Source organism: Strix uralensis, chromosome 4 (assembly GCF_047716275.1).
Source record: "Strix uralensis isolate ZFMK-TIS-50842 chromosome 4, bStrUra1, whole genome shotgun sequence".
NCBI lineage: Eukaryota > Metazoa > Chordata > Aves > Strigiformes > Strigidae > Strix > Strix uralensis.
The window spans coordinates 84,096,475-84,116,327 of record NC_133975.1 but is presented as its reverse complement, the minus strand read 5'-3'; the positions used below and the strand labels follow the sequence as shown (position 1 = coordinate 84,116,327).

Here is a 19,853-nt window from a genome sequence, read left to right as displayed (position 1 = left end):
TTATCAAGTGGCCTGTAAGAATACTTACGCTTCTTGCTATAGCTGATCTCTAACTATTCTCTTTCCATTAGAGAGCGGTGTCTGTGAAAAATATATTTTTCCAAGCCAATTTAAAAAAAGCCCGCAACAAAATTTGCACCCGAGTGCTGCTGGAGCACATCCTCAGCGTCCATCCCAGGATTTTAGCTCATAACCATCTTTCCCTTTTCCCTATTACCTCATAACCATCTTTCCCTTTTCTGGTTCAACGTCACGTACCAAAGCTTATCTCCTTTCCTCTTAGCACATAAAAAAAGCTGCGCTTCAATGGGAAGCAGAGGCAGGTGGAACGGTTCCCGAGAAATACCATTACCCAGTCCCCAAAAAATCTGAAGGAGCACAATCTCCTAGGTAATACAGACCAGAGCGATCGCGATTCAGATTGTGGAGGAACTGCTCTTTCGTGAGCTCAGAGAAGGATCTTGGAGAGAGGAAAAGGCTGCCCCAGCTCCTTCCTCCCCACCTGAGCACCAGCTTTGGCCTGTACGGTATGTATATATATATACATCTCACACAGTGCTGCCATACGCCCCCTTCCGTGCAGGAATACATTTCTCCATTACACGCTTTCCCCCAGATATGTTTCAGCCTTGTTGTTTGTAGTGCCTCTCTCTGCCTGTGGAGCAATAAGGGTAAGTCTTGGTCCTATTTTGCTTAAAGCTTGACTTGAGAGCTTGAAAAGAGTTGGCTAGGAATGTTTTACAGGCTGGTGGAATCAAAGGAACACCTTATTAAAGAAATACACGCCTGGGAAGTACGGAGTCTTCTTAAATAACTGCCTTGCACAAAAGCAAGCACAGCTAGCCGACTGAAAATGCCCTCCGCCTCCAGCTAAACAGCTCAATAGCATTTCCAGTTGCATACTGCAGAGTTGAAAGCTGGGCTCTCATGCTACATGCCAAGCTCACCTCTATAGATGTGCCTAATAATTCTAGGATTTCCTTTTTTTCCTGAATACAACACAATTCTGCTGAAAAGCAGGAAGGCATTTTATAACTCCATGCTTTTCTGAGAATGAGTGGCTGGAGGTTTACAGTTCCACACAGAATACACGATGTTTAGGAGGAAATGCACATTTATTTTGGAGATTTTGAGGGCAAAAATGTCCAACTAAAGGACGCTGCTATTTGAACTGGCCTGTTTGAGAAAGAGCTAGAACACTGTCCATGGGAAAATGGGGATAATTGTTATTATCTAAAATATAACTATTTAATGGGTTTGGGTTGTTATTCCCCAAGCCCCTGCCATGATATTTCACAGAGGTTAGAGATGGGGAAAATTCAGTAGGCAGCAGCTGAAATGATTACAGGATGTGCTGATTTCTGGGGATGAGCCTCTTTAACCAAGTAATAAGTGATAGGACAAGAGGAAATGGCCTCAAGCTGCACCAGGGCAGGGTCAGACTGGCTCTTAGGAAGTATTTCTTTGCAGAAGGGGTTGTTGGGCGTTGGAATGGGCTGCCCAGGGCAGGGGTGGAGTCCCCATCCCTGGAGGGGTTGAAGAGTCGGGTTGACCCAGCGCTGAGGGGTCTGGTGGAGTTGGAAACTGTCAGTGCTAGGTTAACGGTTGGACTAGATGATCTTCAAGGTCCTTTCCAACCTAGATGATTCTGTGATTCTGTGAACTGCCCAGAGTGCGCTGATTTTGATCAACACTAAAGAAAGGTTTTAGATTTTGCATAAATACATCTCAGAAAATTCCAATTCAGCAATGCCTTAGTGGCTCTTTTTCTGAATACAAAAAAACCCAAGCAATCCTCCCCAAATCCATCCATGTGCTTGAAAGGGACTAACCTGTATGTATGTGGCAGACACACTGCTAGCCATGAGCAGTTTCCAGAAGTTTCTGACTGGACAAACTGACCCATACGGACAGAGGGTTAAGAAGGGGGGCTAACAGGAGGCCTTGGGAACCACAGGTACACAGCCAATGGTCTGATGGGAACAAGTTTGTTGGAGCTTTCTGCTTTGCAGTTTTCTCCTTGCCTTCTACTGTAGCGCACACTTGTATTCTTTATTGTCCTCATAGTTTCTACATCATATGTCCACAATGTCCAGCCTGACAGCTGCTTTACTTCCCCAGATTTCAAGATGAAAGCTTGACACTTAAGAAGTTGTAGGATATCTTACCTCCCAGCTTCCTGAGACGAGCACTGGGGATTGGAGCAAGGTTGTCGTTCTGTTCTGTAAAAGGTAGGAGGAATCAGTGGGTAGACTGCTATTCTAAATGAGAAAGTAACGCCTTTGGGCTCTTATTTCTGGTTTTGAGAGTTAGCGATACTGCTTGTAATGTATTGTGGCTGTCATCCAACGCCCCTGGAAACCACCAAAAAGGCTCCTATTGACTTCAGTAATAGTTTGATCAGGCCTTCAACCCACAAAGACACCATTGTTTAGTTTTGCTGCCATTGGGAGTTTTGGCACAGTGCTCCTGCCCCCAGATGCATATATCTACTAAGTCCTTGCAAGCGGTGATTTACATGTGTGATGTATAATCGCTGATGACAGAAAGAGGTTACCTTTTCCCAAACGTGGAGAGACTTTGAGGCTGGATTCCATTGTGAGTGTTCTGGTAAATGCTTTTTCTCTGTTCTGTTAGTAAATATAAATTAACTTATGTGATTGGGTTCTCTTAAAAGACTTGAGTGTAAAACTATACTGGCTCATTGGGTTAGAAATTGTAGAATCAGAAAACATCTTTTAGAAAATGCAGTTAATATTTATAAAATTGCACTGGTTAGGAATTACACTGTAGGAAATGGAAATCTGATTAGTCTCATGATGTATTTAATGAAGTTTATTCAGCCATCTCCTTAGCTCTGCAACAATAATTTAAGAACACAAAAGACTGTGTATGCCATGCTGGATGATGCGTATTAGTAGTGAAAGGGACCTCAGACTCCCAAGCTTTGGACTGTATCTGAAGTTAGACAATGTAGAGCCTATGGAATTGAAAGTTTTGTAGCAGGATTAGTGATAATTTAAAATAATCTGCAACAAAAGAATAAAGCCTGGATGGTTGCTAAGCTACTTGGTTGGTTGGCTTTAAGGAATCTGTAAGACTTCAATACTTTATCTCCTTGCCATAAAGGCTGACTTATTAAACTGAGAAATGCAACGAATTAAAACACAACTTCTTAAAACAGTCCTTAATTGTCATGTATCTTTCTGCTGTCTAATACAGCTTGTATCCAGGATTAATGTTAACAAACTAAGGAATACTTTCCAACTGTGCCCAGTCAGGCAAGGGATAGAGACTTTTTAATCAAGAAGGGATGCTCTGAGAACAGGAGCGTCCTCTGAAAAACGAATTTAAAAATATTGCTATGGCCTGATAGTAACAATTCTTTAAAAAAAAAAAAAAGAGAGAGAAGCAGATATATGATTAAAGATCCAACTGTGAAAGCTTAAATAGATTTTTTTTTTTTTTCCCAGTGTTATTCTTCGGGGGGAAAAAATGAAGTTCACTTGGTCCAAAAGAGAAATCATGGCCTGACAGCTCAGAGACAGGAGGTAAACTTGGGTGAAAAAGATCTTCGGGTGTTGAGTGACTGTGGCTTTGTGTGCTAAGCTCAGCTAAATCAGTATATGTCAGATATGCCTACAGGGTGACATCTTGCAGGAGTGTAAACACCAGCCTTGAGGAGGCTTTGGATAGAGACTGAATGCCAGATAGTTACACCTTGCCAAGAAGGTGTCATGCACTGAGTATAGGTTTGCACTCTGTCACTTGGCATCGTCCAGAGATCCTCGAATTAACTGTGAATTAAGAACAATCCCTTTCCCAAACGTGTTACTACAGAGCTGCACTAACACAGCTGTACCACTGCCAGACTCCAAGGTAGCAGATAAACATGGGGCTATCTATATGTGCAAAACATCTTTTTCTCAGTGCCTTTGAGCTAGCGCTGAGGTTGCTCAGCATTGCACAGCACAGACATTATCTAAAACTGCCTTTAGAGTTTTGAGGATCATGCTTTAGGATTTGGTTGTCTGCGACCCATATTACGTGTTTAAGAACCTGAGTATCTGTGCTTAATGTAACTGTGTACAGAGCATCCTAAATTTCGTGACTTCTGAGGCTGCAGATGTGAAGACAGTGTTGTGTGTGACAGGACAAGACTGAAACAAACCATGGCTTGAAAAATAACTATCTGACAAATCTGTGCTGCTGCTTTCTTATATATAGGCCTGGGGTATACATGGATTTAAGTCACCTACTAAAGGAGAATACACCTCTGTTTGGCACATGCTGCCATTCCTTCCTTGCTCCTGAGGAGAGTGATCGTGAAGTGAGCTTACTGGCACTCCTGCCAATAAATTGGTTACTGATTAACCATATGGATTAGGAACAATACAGTCCTTGTGAGTCAGGAATTCTTTATCTGGAAAATGAACATATAAACAGTAAGTATAAGCTATGTTCATCAAATGTTGCATTTTTGAATGATTCTCATCCGCTCATTCCTGATGTTACATCCATTGCAATTAACAGATACAAAAGGAGTATCCTTTACAAAGTATATCCATAGTCCCCTGCAGAGATACTCACTTGACTCTTAGAAGCAATACAGCTGTGTTAGCTCTAACTGTGCCTCTGTTAATTACCGTGCTAACATCAGACTGGTTTTGCTCTTACATTCTTTGCCCTTGTGAAGACTGAAGCTTAGCTCATGCTCGGTAGAATATTCTTACTGCACTTGTACTCTTTTGAACTTTCGAAAATGAGAAACAGTTATGAAATGTGTCATTTTGAACTGGCACAGTGGGATCCTGGTGTGTCCTGTGGCTGATGTTAGCTGTGTGGCCCAAGCAGAGCTTCCTTGGCCAAATAGAGATTTGTCATATAACAACTAGCCTGTATGTATAAAATGCAGAGCCTTTGTGAAGCAGGATCTGCATCATCATATTCCAGAGTAAAGGTTTTCTTTTCCATATCAGAGCCATGGAAGTCACACATTTTGTCTTGGTGACTTAATTAAAAAAAAAAAAAAGTTTTCATTTGTTTTTCCGCTATAAAATTAAGCTTAGCTTAATTTATATTCATCAAAATGTTTTACACTTTCTTTTTGGATGAAAGTATTCATTAAATTAACAGGAACTAACATGTAGCTCTGAGTGACCTAAAAGGGTACTTCTAAGGAAATAATCAATTCATCTAATATGTTTTACATTTTTTTGTCCCATATTACTTTGCTTGCAATCATGGTGTAGCCTTCTCCCAGACAAATCCTCTTGGAATTGTGCTTGTGTTTAAAAGGGCTCTTGATACCATTTTATGTCAAAGAAAGAGAGGAAGATGGAAGTGGATATGTGCCACGTGAACAAAGTGTTTAGCTGGGAAGAGAACACTGATGATTATTAGGCTGTGCAGCTAGAGCTGGCGTTAACTGCACGTATATGCTTTAAGGGCTTTGAGAACTGACCTCCAGATAAATAGGTGATTTTTTTCCCCTCTCGTTGTTTTCATACCAGAGAGACTTGAATCTTGTCTTTTGCCAGTATAATTTCAGTGTAACTACACAGAAATCACTAGAGTAAATGCAGACCATCACCTCTGCATAATATTAAAACCAGTTATTACATGATCCTCAATTTTTCACCTCTGTTAGAGTGCAGGTGTCAGTGCCATAAGGCTCAAAGAACTTGTGTACTATCTTCCAGGTCAACTCTTCAAACGAAAGCAGAAGCATTTCATCATCAAAGCTACGTGATCATCAAAAGATAAGTGCAAGCTCCTGCTTGGTGTTTGGGGTTTTTTCCCACTGGAGATTAACTCATGATTATCAAGCTGGTAGGTACTGGTGCACACGAGTGTCTGGAATACCTTTATATAAAAACACAGTCACTATTGTCACTGGATTATTTTTGAGCAATGAGCATATCTTCCTCTTGCAGCATCTGTTTAACTAGAATGTTTCTTGATAAACATTTTGATTGTGACGTTTTGGAAAGCGATCAGCTGCCAGCTGTGAACATTAAAAGACTGAGAATGCAGGGGGGAAATAGTTTGCTCGTAGTAACACCTGGCTTGTTGGATAAACAACAGCTTATTCATGCTCTAATAGAGGTCTAGCAGTAAAACTGTGATCCTCTTAGTGGTGAGTTCGAAATGTAGCATAAGTACAGAAAGCAAGAGACTTGCTTGGAAAAGAGCAAAATGCATGACCAGATGCTAGATGCAGAATGGAAGAATCTGAAAGGTTTGGGGTATCAAAAATTTATTTCAGAATGGAACTTTGAAGACAGTTTCACAACACTGTGAACAGACAGCGATCAGATGCTTAGTTTCAGTGGAGTAGAAGGAAAAAAAAAACAAATCAGAAAAGCCTTTCATTGAACTGCTAGGTTCAGGAAGTTCTGTGTGTTTAGAAATCCATGTTCTGAAACGCTGCCTAAAATTGTGTATTTTTTAATGCATACTGGCATTACCTGCAAGCATTAAAATACTATGAGTATTGGCCCAATATGAAGTTGGGGCCTCTGTGCTAGCAGAGAGTGGCAATAAAATGCACAGCCGTGACTTTCACTTGTAAGTGGCCTAGCTTTGTGACAAGAAACACAATTTGGGATGATTCTCCTAACATTCTAGGTAGGGTTACAGGATTTTGGAAAAATGCAGCAGAGCCAGTCTCCAGAGAAGTACTCTCAGACTTTGCTAAAGAGACAGATGAGGCTGCAGTGCTGTGGGGAGCTTTAATCCGTGCTAGTAGAAATTCAGTAAGACTCGATGTGACTGAGATGAGCTGAAGCCACTTAAAGACTCTTGAAAATTTTACCTGTCATGATGAAGACAGTAATTATGAATGTTAAATATTGTTGTTAAATGTTCTTTCCTCTAATAATGAGCCTCTCAAATTTCAGACCAGTCAGGTCTGCATATATAGTGGACGAAGGGAAGCTATCACAGCTGCTCCTTTGTTTTATTGGGTGTTGATTTGGATGGTGTCCTCAGAAGGCTTCTGTGCCTGTAAACTTCCATTCCTTTTGCAAGGCAGATGGTCTCACCCATGCTGCCTGCCCAGCAGTTCTGTACCCAGGCATGTGCTGCCCCCACGCTATGCCAGAGCATGTGCTGCCAGACATGGGTATGGGCCAAAACTGTGCCAGGAAGCATGCTAACGCTTTGACAGTGTGGGTGACTGCAAAGCAGTGCATGAGCATGGTGCTTGGCTTACAAACATAGCTGTTAGGGTTTGTGATACCAATAGTTCTCTTTCATGCCCCCTGCACTGGGGAACAGGGCCTCTGGCAGCTAGCAGGGCAGTCACAGCGATGGCATCTGCCTGCTGGGTGCAGCAGCTCAGGGAATAGATAGTGCACATCGTACATAAAATCCCTGTGGGGTCCTCACGCTCCTGTGCTTTCTTGGAAGTGGAACAGCTGCAAGAGCTGGGAAAGGATGTCCACAGACCTCTAGCCAATGTCCTGGTGCTTTAGCTACGCTGTTACTCATCTTGTCTGCAGGAGACTGGGTCGGCTCCAGCAGAGAGATTCAGAGCGAGGCACTGCCTACTTTCCTCTTGGAACTTCGTTCTGTTCATAATTAACACATCAGCATTTGGGCCAGACCCTAATTGCTCAGCTCAGCGGCGCGGTCATTTCCCTGGCGCAGGGCTCCAGTCAGTGCTGTGGCCGCGACGGAGGAGGCAGGGAGGGCAGAGAAGCACCGCTGCCAAGGGGCACCTCAGAGGGAGGCAGAGCACGAGGCCAGAGTCACTGCCCTGACTCGTAAGGAGTCCTAAGGCAGGGTGTGAGGTACCACCCTTCAAACTGGGGACTTGGCTGTAGGCAGCGACAGGAAGCTTGCTCGCATAGGCTCCTGCTAGGCACCCACAGAGACCAGACTTTGGGATAAGCTTCAGTTGTCTGTTGTGGACAGGTAGAGAACTGAGGAGTCTGCGGGGCTTGATGGTTCAATTCTGTCGCCTGGCGTTTCGGGAGATGAAGGTCTAGATCCTCGCTTTTGTGTCTGTTTCTCTATGCCGAGCAGAAGACTTGCAGTCTCAGGTAACATGGAGAAAAGTAAGTGGCTCACAGTTGTGACAGACTTGTCCTCATAGCAAGACCTGGATACGTAGCTCAAGTAATAGCAGAAGCAGCACAAAAAAAACCTTCTTTCAGAGTAGACAGGACATTAAATCACTGTTCTCAGATTTGGGGGATGCCTCTGAGGCAGGGAAAACAGACTTAGAGAATAACTCACTGGACATGCATGTGTATCCACCTCCTTTATCCTCCAGGACTCAAAACATGCTTCTCAAATACTTTGGGGGTTGGAGAGTCTTAGTTTTAGATACAACCCATGTCTAATACTCTTGAATTGGCTTGTAACTTTTTTTTTTTTTCCATTCCCTGAATTTTGCAAAGCCCTTCCTTCTTTTCCTTTCTTGGCTACAGGAATCTTGCGCTGTGAGGCAGAAGTTCCCAACCTGGAAACGTGTGCTTTGGCCCACCCTGAATGTCCTGTTACATGAATGTTGCGTGAGTAAAAGGCATTGTGTGTCATTTAGCACATTTAGCAACAATTGGTGATGCTGGCAGCACAAACTTCAACCTCTTGCCACCTAAGAGCAGGAGGAGTTGGATGACGAGGGCTCTCCCTTTCTGAACAACCTCAGTTTACAGAACAACATGCAATGCTTAGGTGAGCAGGATGGATTCTACGGGGAGCCACCGTCTCGGGCTGTGCCGAAGGGGACAGCGTGTTCAGGCCTCCGTCGGCTGGCTGTGAGCCAGCAAGCGCCTGGCCCAGCCAGGAGTTGCACAAGTAGACAGAAAGATAATCTGGGCTCTGAAGGGTTCTTTGACCCGTGTTTCGTCAGGTGCTGTTCTCTGGCAGCACAGGCTGAAGCCCTTTGGGGGTTTCACCTCCTGGCCAGGGCGGGTCCCATCAGAGCAGGCCGCTGGCTCGTGATGAGGAGCTGTGAGGAGGCTCATCTGGAGCCTCCCCCCCGCCGTGCCCCCTCTGCCCGCTGGCCTGGCACCCGCACCCAAGCCCCGGCCCTGGCCCTGCCGTGGGCTGCGCTGTCAGCGTGCCGGGCCTGGCCCTGGACCTCGCTGATCCCAATGCGGCTTCCCGGTGGGAGCGGGGACCTGCCGCGTCCCTGCAGCCTGGCCTGGTGGGCGGCAGGTGTAGTGCTGGGGCCTGAATAATAGGCCCTGAAACAATATTCACCTCTAGATGAACCTCACAACCAAACGTTATCCGGTTTTAGTATCTGTTAATTACTGAAATCTGTATTACCATTAGCGTTTATCATTAGTATCTGATCATTAACGAACTATGGATGCTCACTAGTGAAGGATGCAGCTTGGACAGAATATAATCAGTAGTGAGGATGAAATGCTGAGAGAATGTATCCAACTTCCTGATTTAGCCTTGTTCAAGGCTGAGAGCCCAAGTGTTTGGCCTTGTTAGAAACTCCCTTGGTTCTCCCCCTGAGCCCTGGCTGGGCTTTGAGTGGAATCCAACAGGAGGATCAAACCAGATATTTCTGCTCAAAGAAGAGTGCAAGTCTTTCTGACTTTCTGTTTTTTGGTCCATAAGGCTGGACCCTCTTGCAGCGGCTCTGGATGCCTCAGCTACGGGTGAACGCACCGCATAGGGTTTTCCACTCGCCGGGAAAAGGACTCCAAATCCTCGCTGTAACCGGGGCTGCCCAGCACCTGCGGGTCTGCATGTGGGTAACGTATGCAAGTGGTGATGGATCTTTCTTAATCACTGTTCTCCCTGTCGTGTAGTAATGATGAGGTGCATTACCTTGCTTATTCTTATTTTCTATAATTAACTGTAGTTAGTAATAACTAATGTACTATTCTGTATTTTCCTTATTTTCTGTATTACTTGGTTATTCCCTTTAATCGTTAACAGTAAAATGAGCCTACTCTTTTCACTCTGGTCTCTGAGTTTAACTGGCACCCTCGATCACAGAACAGCAGCCTCTGGCTGACCCTTTCACCATTGCGGCATCTGCGCTGCTGTCCTTGCTCGGGGGCAGTGGGGCAGTACCCTGTCGTGCAATGCCTGCCTCACCCCTGCCTGTGGCACCTGACATACTTCCTCCTGCCAGGAATCCCCCCTCCGCTGCTCCCCTGCTCCTGGAAGGGGCAGAGCAGGGTTGGGAAGGTAGAGTCCAGGATCACACAGGGATGTTGTGACTGCGGGATCTCCTCCAGGCAGCGAGGCAATGTTTCGGAGGTGTGGAATACATAAACCCTCAGTCTGGTGCATGCGTGTTTGAAAAGATGGAAGGAAAAGAGGTATCTGGAGGCACATGTGTTATTTGTTGTCCATATGGGTGTAACTTCATGCTGTGCTGAATGTGTTCATTAGTTGAAACGAAGACATATTCAGCTGTTTCCAGGCGTTTAGGCCTTCTCATGCATTGAACACACGTGCCAAAGCCATGTGGACTTCCACTTAAACTTGCCTGCTGCACATAAACGAAGGCTTCCCTGGCTCAGCATAACCTTGCTCTTTTCCTTAATACACAAGTCTGACTTATGAATACTGAAGCAGACAGACAGCAGAATTTTTCTTAGGCTGGATTATTTGCCTTGTATTGCAAGGAGAAAAATAGTGCAACTTGATATGTCTTCTCATGTCATAAATCACATTCTCTAGCATGCATGAAATGCAGAAGAGCATCCAGTAATATGTGGAGAAATACTGCCCTGTTTTCACAGGAAGGTGTTTTAAAAGTGTTTGGGAACTGCAGATGATCAGTGTGCGAAATTATATGGGGAAAGTGTGTATTACTTGATACCATACCTTAAATGCACCTCTAGGACCTGGTTTTGAATTTGACTGCCAAGAGACACACGTGTTAAAGAACTGTATTTATTTGGAAGAAGGCATGTTGATGTAATGCATAACTGATGTAATCACTTATAAGCCTGTATTATTTCAGATACTTACTACAAAAGGACATGAAATTCAGTGTTCATTAAAGCATTTTTTAAATTTAAAAACATAAATTGAGGCAAAACAGGCCACCCACCACCTCTATAAGTCGCCTCTCAGAAGACACTTTTGCTGAGGGATGAGTCCCAATGAACACACTCTCAGCAATCCCTTGGTGCTCCCGCAGGCAGCGGTGCTGTCTCCCAAAGGCAGGCGCTGTGGGAATTCCTCTCTGCCCCAGCACCAGGAGACAGAGGCGAGGCGACACACGGCCAGAGCAGCCCTTGACACTTCTAGAGCTTCATCTCTGCTTTGTTAACGCTCCCTGTTGTGCAGGTGTGTCCCTGCTGCAGCTGTGGGATCGACCCTTGGGTGTGGTTGGACAGGGTGGCCTGGAAGCATCTTAGTTCTGCTCAGAATCAAACAGCTGAACCGCGCTCAGCACACGTCCTGACTTCACTCGTGCCACTGGGAAATGAGAATCAATTTTCGCTTTTCACTGAGTGCTTCTCTGCCCAGTGACTGCATCAAACTTGGCATCAGTCATCTTTTTCAGAAGAGCCACGGCACGTTCTGGAAACAACCTGAAAGAGACAATAATGTGGAATTAATGTGGCATAAGAAACTTCAGTTCTGTGAAAAAGTGGCACTGCGGGTGAGGGAAGGGCTGGTCTGGGAGTGGAAGTGTGCACACCCAGACTGAGACTAAGACTTAAATTGGGCGTTATTTCCAAAGAACACCTACCCCTCATCGATCTCTGACTAGTTTTAACTCCAGTCCCACCCGACTTGTTTTATAACAATTCCAGGACAGGTATGTACTGGACACGATTTAGGTTGCAATATTGCTGCGGGATCCAGCAAGTTTTAATATCAAACATAGATATGTGCATTTGCTATCTCTTTGCTTTCAAAACCTTAACTGGTTTATTTGGGGAATTCTTGGGGGGGAAAAAAACCCCAAACATCTTTACACCCCCTTATAAACACAACTTTGGAGTTAGACCCAAGTTTGGTGGCTTTCACAAAGAAGAAATTACCAAGTGTTTCATGAGATCCTGTATTGATTTAGTTGTTCTGATGTTAATTCTGGGTTTGGAACCTGAGCTCTGATGAAAACACCTCTTCAGCAGAGCAGCTTGACTGGATATTAAAGACATGTGAGAGGGCAAGTCTTGCTTTTCATGGCAGAGCTAAGCAGTAGAGCCCTTTTAGAGCAATTTCCCCAGCATCTGTGACCTCGGTCTTTGGTGCTGACATTAAGAAACTAATACTAATAAACAGCAGGTCCTCAACTCTGTCTGGCACTTCTATGATGTTGCTGTTTCAGAGAAAGTGTTGTTCACAAGCCCAAGGGAAATGGTGATCTGTGAAGACAAAATGATCTTTCTCCATCCCTGTCAGCCTGTAGAGTGGTCAAGTTCTCTACTGAGAATACTTAGCTGCAGAAAGTGGATCATAATGACCTATGAGGAGATTCAGTAAAATCTTTCTGTGGATGATGTCTGCTGTTGTCATTAGAAAGAACCACTGCACTATTTGGTTAACTTGTGATGGGTTCTAAAAAAAACCTTAATCTTGAACCAGATGTTACAAGTTTGATGTCTGTGTACTCAGGTAGTTATATTTGCTACATGTGAAGGATTTTTTTGTTTTGTTAGTATTCTTTCTACTTACTTTTCAAGAAGTAGAGCAACACGTTGAACTGATGGAACAAAAACCATTTTCTGGTTGGTCAGTATTCCTTCCATCAGGGCCTCTACAACTTCTTCAACCTCCAAAATCTTCCCAAGCCTACAGAGGAAAGCACGCATGTAAGAGCGACGGTGGTAAAAGGGGCTGGAACCAGCTGATGCTTCATGTACGCACAAACTCGGGTAATTCAAAGGCAACCGTCATGTGGGCGAAGTGACGCTGCAGATTTTCTTTAGCCAATGGTACAGACTGTTTTTCTACGGTCAGCTGGAATACAAGGTCTAAAGCTGGGGCTAATATGTAGTGCCTTGATGCAGAGAAGGAAGGACAGGAAGGCAGAGTTTTGACAGTTACCTTGTACTGGGGTTTTTGACAAATCCAGTGTTTATAAAAACTGGACAAAGGCACGTAGTTTTTACTCCATCCTTTCCCAGGGTAGACAGCTCCTCTGTCAGAGCTTTATGAAATCCAACCGCAGCAAACTTGCTTGAACTGCAGGAAGGGGAAAAGCAGAAATGAGAAGGCAGGAACACTGTTTCTAGCTTTCTACAACTGGAAATGGCCTAACAGATCACACGGTACTGAGTAGGAGGCAAAAAAACACCAGAAATGTAATCCAGCTGAGAGACAGGGCAGAAACTAATTCTAACTGTCCTGATTCAGCCACAGCTAACGAGCTCCTGATTCAGTCAGAGCTAACGAGTAACTAAATCAGTGGGCACCTCCAGACATCCCTAAGCGCTGGCTGTTGTGCTTTTTCCCCCTTAGCAAAGGTACCTCCTTTGGACGTACCGTAGTCAGCGGGAGGACTATTTGGGTTACTCTGTGCTTGCTGATGGGGAAGACGCAATTAAAAATAAAAGAAATGAGGAGAGATGATTTTAAAATCACTTACCAATAAGCTACCATGTAAGAAGTCACAAAATGACCTGCTGCTGAAGCCACTGTGACAACGTGACCATGGTTGTTGTTCATCATGGCTGGCAGAAAAGCTCTTGTGGTCTGGCAAGTCATTGAAACCACGAAGCACAAAGGGATGTGGGGAAGGCAAGGGGAAAAAGAACAATATTTTCTTAGGCATATTCATTACTGACCCCGCCTGTCGTTAACTATCGACTAGTGCTATCTCTAATGCCTTGTGCTGCACAGCCCTTCAGATCCTGAGAGGCACGGGGATACCCCTTCAGTCTAGACCCTGTGCTATACTCATCCCAAAGGCGCTTTGGTAATTTGCCGGTAGCTGAGAAGAAGCGCTGGTCTCAACACGCCTCTGCAGCAACGCTCCCAAACAAACGGAGGTATGAAGATGGTTGTGGCCCTTACCCAGATGTGAGCAAGAATGTTGACTTCAAACATTCTCTCAACCTGGTGGTCCTGAGTCGAGAGCAGATCAGCAGCTGTAATCACACCAGCGTTATTCACCAGGATGGAGATGTCCCCGATTTCCTTTTTCACCTTGGGGACAGAAAAAACCCAGAAAGGTGCGTGTCATTCACTATCAGAACAATGCAAGGCTGTGGAAGACGAGTGACAATGAATTTCATTCTTAGCGTGGTTTCTTTTAGCCAGAGGAGGACCGTGCTGCATTTCCAGATGAAGCAGGAACTGTGCAGCAGGACCACGGAATTTGGTTTAGATTTGACACTTCTCCCATTATCACTGCCAGTATTTATAGCCTTGCACACATTGCCCATGGACACGGTACGCTCTGTGTAGTCACAGCTGGGACTACGGACGTATGGACTGTTTTGAGCCAGCTGGATCGTATCCTTTACAACAAATGGTTCACATGTCCTCAGCGCTGTCTGGGTGCTGTTCAGGGAACTTCCGGAAACAGAAGTTCCTGCGGGGGCTGGAAGTCTAAAGAACAAACTTGTCAATGAAGCGTGATACGCCAGAGCCTCACAGAAGAGGATGAGACTGGCTGCGATCTGGGAAGTGCTACTTCCCTCCCCGTACAGAAAGCAGCAAGAAGTGGGGAGCTTCCAAGGCCTTGCACAATTTGCACACAATACCTCTTCTCCCGGTTTCCCGACTTTTCTGAAACGGAGCATGTTTGGGTAAGCTTTTGCCTGTGCCCCTGCTCCCCTACCTTCTCTGCGGCGCTGTAGATTTCCTCCCTTTTGCTGCAGTCCACCACGAAGGCTTGAACGGTGGCTCCCAGCCTTTCGCATTCTGCCGCCGTGTCCTCAACGCCGTGCTGTAAGAGGCAGAAAAGAAACACGCTGCTTCTGACCTTCTATTGTCATCAAAATTGTTCTTAATGCCTTTGGGATCCACGGCCTCCCTTGGCAAGGTACTACAGTGCTGCTCATCTCCACCCTTACCACGTATTTCCCAGCACCAAAACTCACTCACTCGCTATTAAGTTTTTCCTTCTTCCTCCAGCGCAGTGGACATGGACAACGCTCCACTCGGCAGCAGCCCTTTACACATTGGGAGACTAGTGCCATCTACCACCTTTTCATTCGGCTGAAATGAAGAGGCTGCACTAATGTGGCCATTCAGCCAGGCAACAGCTACCTGGGTGACCGTGCCAGAGGGCTCTATCTGGGGCTAGAGACAGCGAGCAGAAGGTCAACCTGCTCCTCTGCTGCAGAAACAGGCTTCTGGCCCCGTCAGCGAGTCGGCCGTGAGCCGAGGGGAGCGCAGGTGGGAGGAGGTGCTGTGGGGCCGTCTGTGCGCAGCCCTCCCGACGCTGCTGGGAACCCCGTGGCCTCGGAGCCGAGTGAGGCAGAGTTGCCCCGTTACCTTGTTGATGTCCCACAGCACCAGCCTGCTGTGCCGCTTGGCGAACTCGAAGGCCGTCGCTCTGCCCACGCCATGGCCGGCGCCCGTGATGAGAACCAGCTCCCCGCTGACAGACTTTCTCTTCACAGGGACAAAGAGCTTCACAAAAGCCTCCAGGTAGGAGTAGATGAGTGTGGCCAAAAACAGGAGAAGTTCCAGAAACGGATTCATCGTTCGCCTGAGGGCCCTTTGCCCGCCTGACCGGACTTTGATCTCTCGTGACATCATGGGGGTTGGCCATTCACCAGCCACTGCCGAGGCCTGGCCCCACGTGCCAGGGGCACAGCAGCCTGTCAGAGAGTGGCGTTTGGGGAGGGGGCGTGCCCACGGGAGGGGATGGGCTGGGGGGTGGGAGGCTGCCGGGGCTGGATGGAAGTGGTACTAAAGTACCACTAAAAAATGAAAGAGGCAATCAAATTGGTCATCCGGTTACTGACAAAAACATCTTGAGGGTCCCCTAAACTCTATATTGTAATTCTGTCTCAAATCCTGCTGTGTGACTGCCCAGCTGCTCAGTCTCACGAGGGCCTGGAGCAGTTTTCTTCCTGGTGAGCCCAAGTCCATCCTTCCTCTGCACACCTGTGCGTCGCCAGTGGACTTTGTCCCCTACCTTCCCATTGCAGGTCACTCAACAAAAGCCGAATGGCCTGTGTCCTTTCAACTCGTGGCACTCCACAGGTGAGCTCTTGGCTGGATGTTGCCTCTTATTCTGTCTTTTAATTAATCATTCATACCCAGTCCTTCCATTTTATGCCATGGCTGATGAGTTTCCTCAAGTCCTTTGGAAAATGGCACTGACCGCGTGAATTGGGTCATTCTTATCTGAGTATAAATTGCACAACTCCCACTTGGACTTGCTTGTGTGTAATGGATTATCCAGAACCTTCACCAGATCAGGAATGCTTGTAGGGAACAGGAGAAACTAGTTTCAGGTTCATAGGGCTCTAACAACATAACTGCAAGGCCTTATTTGAAGATGATTGCTGACCTTCCTCCTTTGCTTTTCGGTTAGAAAGCTAGATGTGTCCAGGTCATGTTCATAATTTTACTTAAGGGTGTTTCTGAGCTGCTTGGGGAAGAGCGAAGGTTGCATGAACATCTGTCCGCTGACCAAAATCGGTCTCCTGTTAAGATTAGTTGAAAAGGATTTGGGTTTTTTTGTCCTGGGGGTTTGGCTGCACCGTTGCTCATCTTGTCTGTGGAGGACTGAGTTGGCTCCAGCAGAGAGATTCAGAGCGAGGCACTGCCTACTTTCCTCTTGGAACTTCGTTCTGTTCATAATTAACACATCAGCATTTGGGCCAGACCCTAATTGCTCAGCTCAGCGGTGCGGTCATTTCCCTGGCGCAGGGCTCCAGTCAGTGCTGTGGCCGCGACGGAGGAGGCAGGGAGGGCAGAGAAGCACCGCTGCCAAGGGGCACCTCAGAGGGAGGCAGAGCACGAGGCCAGAGTCACTGCCCTGACTCGTAAGGAGTCCTAAGGCAGGGTGTGAGGTACCACCCTTCAAACTGGGGACTTGGCTGTAGGCAGCGACAGGAAGCTTGCTCGCATAGGCTCCTGCTAGGCACCCACAGAGACCAGACTTTGGGATAAGCTTCAGTTGTCTGTTGTGGACAGGTAGAGAACTGAGGAGTCTGCGGGGCTTGATGGTTCAATTCTGTCGCCTGGCGTTTCGGGAGATGAAGGTTTAGATCCTCGCTTTTGTGTCTGTTTCTCTATGCCGAGCAGAAGACTTGCAGCCATCGGAGACACAGAGAGGAACCGTAGCCACATACAGACTAGCACACAAGTTGCATTGCCTGGTAATTCCTCTGGCTCTGAGAGAGTGGACTAGATCTGGGAAAGCAGGAGCGGACACAGTCTCCCTCTCGTTAGGTGCAAGCGTGCTGAGAAACAGACTCTGCAGGAGAGTGCTGTCTGTCATTCCCCAGATGGATTTTGTCTTTGTGGCAGGTGCACCTGCCCAGTGAAAATAGGGCTTCTTGGCTACTGAAGTGTAGTAGCTACTGATTGCCCCTGCTCCCAGGGCTTCATGGTAGTTGGGGCCTTTGGCCAATGGGAGCCACTGTTGACCATGGATCAGATTCACCTGGGTATCAATGGAGTCCCCTGGGGGAGCTATTTTGAGCTTGTCCCCTGGAGCAGCACTCTGTGGTCAAGGACTCTCCCCTTGGGTCAGGATGCTGCCCAAGGAAACTCCTTGAGGTGCCTTGGGTCGGGATGCTGTCCTGAGCAGATCCTCGAGGTTGAAAGCCCTCGCTTGTTAGGTGAGTGAGAGAGCGTTTTGGGTTGTTGATAAACCCTAGGAAGTTGTTGTGTTCTCCTCTCACGGACATTTGAACCTCTAATTTGTGGAGGGCTAGTTGATTGTGTTGACAATAAATTTTTAATTTTTGGTGGTTGCTTATTTATTTGAGCACCTCTGTAACAGTCTTCCAATTTAATGCTGCCATCAGAATCTGAATGATGCTCAGGGCTGGTGGGAATCGGGCTGGGGGAGGCCAGATGTCTTGTCTGATGTGTCCTCCTGGAGCCAGTCCTTCCCCTGCCTGAGGAGAGGGCCTACGCACCAGGATGTTGACCTGTCTTTCTTGTGGGTCTTTTTCAGCTGCTTCTGTGGAGTCATTGGACCGCACTGTACCCTTCCTCTGAGCAAGGAGTCAAGCTGTGAAATAGCAGAAACGTGGGAGGTGTGTACCAGGAGAGGCTAAGCTGGGTGGAAAGTTCAGAATGTTTACCAGCAATAGCAGAGACAACTGTCAAATACCTACAGATAAGTGAAGTACTGATTCAGCCTTTAGGCTCCAGTGTGAAGGGCAAGTATTTTGGCTGCTCTGCTGCTCCCTCTGACAGGGCTTTTGAAGCATCTGTACTTTAGACCCTTTGACTCCTCACTAGGTAAGAATAGGTGGAAGTGAACGTAATGAAAAAGCCCAACAGATGTGATCTACCTTCAATGGTCTCACATATGTGACAGGACTGTCATTGTAGCAAGAGGGCAATATGCAGCTCAAAAGAAAGCAGGGCCAGCAAAACCTGTGCAATTTGGCATTGGTTTGAAATGGGAAGCATGCCTCAGTATGCTTTAATTGGCTTTGTAGGGGATGGATTCTACGGGGAGCCACCGTCTCAGGCTGTGCCGAAGGGGACAGCGTGTTCAGGCCTCCGTCGGCTGGCTGTGAGCCAGCAAGCGCCTGGCCCAGCCAGGAGTTGCACAAGTAGACAGAAAGATAATCTGGGCTCTGAAGGGTTCTTTGACCCGTGTTTCGTCAGGTGCTGTTCTCTGGCAGCACAGGCTGAAGCCCTTTGGGGGTTTCACCTCCTGGCCAGGGCGGGTCCCATCAGAGCAGGCCGCTGGCTCGTGATGAGGAGCTGTGAGGAGGCTCATCTGGAGCCTCCCCCCCGCCGTGCCCCCTCTGCCCGCTGGCCTGGCACCCGCACCCAAGCCCCGGCCCTGGCCCTGCCGTGGGCTGCGCTGTCAGCGTGCCGGGCCTGGCCCTGGACCTCGCTGATCCCAATGCGGCTTCCCGGTGGGAGCGGGGACCTGCCGCGTCCCTGCAGCCTGGCCTGGTGGGCGGCAGGTGTAGTGCTGGGGCCTGAATAATAGGCCCTGAAACAATATTCACCTCTAGATGAACCTCACAACCAAACGTTATCCGGTTTTAGTATCTGTTAATTACTGAAATCTGTATTACCATTAGCGTTTATCATTAGTATCTGATCATTAACGAACTATGGATGCTCACTAGTGAAGGATGCAGCTTGGACAGAATATAATCAGTAGTGAGGATGAAATGCTGAGAGAATGTATCCAACTTCCTGATTTAGCCTTGTTCAAGGCTGAGAGCCCAAGTGTTTGGCCTTGTTAGAAACTCCCTTGGTTCTCCCCCTGAGCCCTGGCTGGGCTTTGAGTGGAATCCAACAGGAGGATCAAACCAGATATTTCTGCTCAAAGAAGAGTGCAAGTCTTTCTGACTTTCTGTTTTTTGGTCCATAAGGCTGGACCCTCTTGCAGCGGCTCTGGATGCCTCAGCTACGGGTGAACGCACCGCATAGGGTTTTCCACTCGCCGGGAAAAGGACTCCAAATCCTCGCTGTAACCGGGGCTGCCCAGCACCTGCGGGTCTGCATGTGGGTAACGTATGCAAGTGGTGATGGATCTTTCTTAATCACTGTTCTCCCTGTCGTGTAGTAATGATGAGGTGCATTACCTTGCTTATTCTTATTTTCTATAATTAACTGTAGTTAGTAATAACTAATGTACTATTCTGTATTTTCCTTATTTTCTGTATTACTTGGTTATTCCCTTTAATCATTAACAGTAAAATAAGCCTACTCTTTTCACTCTGGTCTCTGAGTTTAACTGGCACCCTCGATCACAGAACAGCAGCCTCTGGCTGACCCTTTCACCGTTGCGGCATCTG

The 19,853-nt window shown here is 46.8% G+C and overlaps 1 protein-coding gene and 2 long non-coding RNA genes across 3 annotated transcripts; 2 read left to right on the top strand and 1 right to left on the bottom strand.

Annotated features, from left to right (window-relative positions):
* Window positions 1-335: 335 nt before the first annotated feature.
* On the top strand, window positions 336-9,934 carry LOC141943050 (uncharacterized). Its single transcript, XR_012628826.1, has 7 exons — window positions 336-527; window positions 2,122-2,231; window positions 3,474-3,551; window positions 4,228-4,445; window positions 5,703-5,832; window positions 8,439-8,522; window positions 9,589-9,934. It is a non-coding gene; the product is annotated as an uncharacterized LOC141943050 (long non-coding RNA).
* Window positions 9,935-10,867: 933 nt separating this feature from the next.
* LOC141943046 (estradiol 17-beta-dehydrogenase 11-like) lies at window positions 10,868-15,710 on the bottom strand. Its single transcript, XM_074867509.1, has 7 exons — window positions 15,391-15,710; window positions 14,732-14,839; window positions 13,963-14,094; window positions 13,535-13,641; window positions 12,994-13,131; window positions 12,622-12,738; window positions 10,868-11,528 (listed from the first exon to the last, which is right to left on the bottom strand). The coding sequence occupies exons 1-7, from the start codon at window positions 15,655-15,657 to the stop codon at window positions 11,441-11,443; spliced, it is 957 nt and encodes a 318-aa protein (XP_074723610.1). The 5' UTR covers window positions 15,658-15,710; the 3' UTR covers window positions 10,868-11,440.
* LOC141943051 (uncharacterized) lies at window positions 15,468-19,814 on the top strand. Its single transcript, XR_012628827.1, has 4 exons — window positions 15,468-15,546; window positions 16,053-16,107; window positions 18,038-18,119; window positions 19,428-19,814. It is a non-coding gene; the product is annotated as an uncharacterized LOC141943051 (long non-coding RNA).
* Window positions 19,815-19,853: the final 39 nt, after the last annotated feature.

Bases quoted from the DNA above. Each gene is read 5' to 3' on its own strand.
- LOC141943046 (XM_074867509.1), bottom strand. From the start codon at position 15,657: ATGATGTCACGAGAGATCAAAGTCCGGTCAGGCGGGCAAAGGGCCCTC. The intron at 14,840-15,390 runs GTAACGGGGCAA...TGCCTCTTACAG, and splicing joins TGCTGTGGGACATCAACAAG to CACGGCGTTGAGGACACGGC. The intron at 13,132-13,534 runs GTAAGTGATTTT...CCCTTCCTGCAG, and splicing joins TCTTACATGGTAGCTTATTG to TTCAAGCAAGTTTGCTGCGG.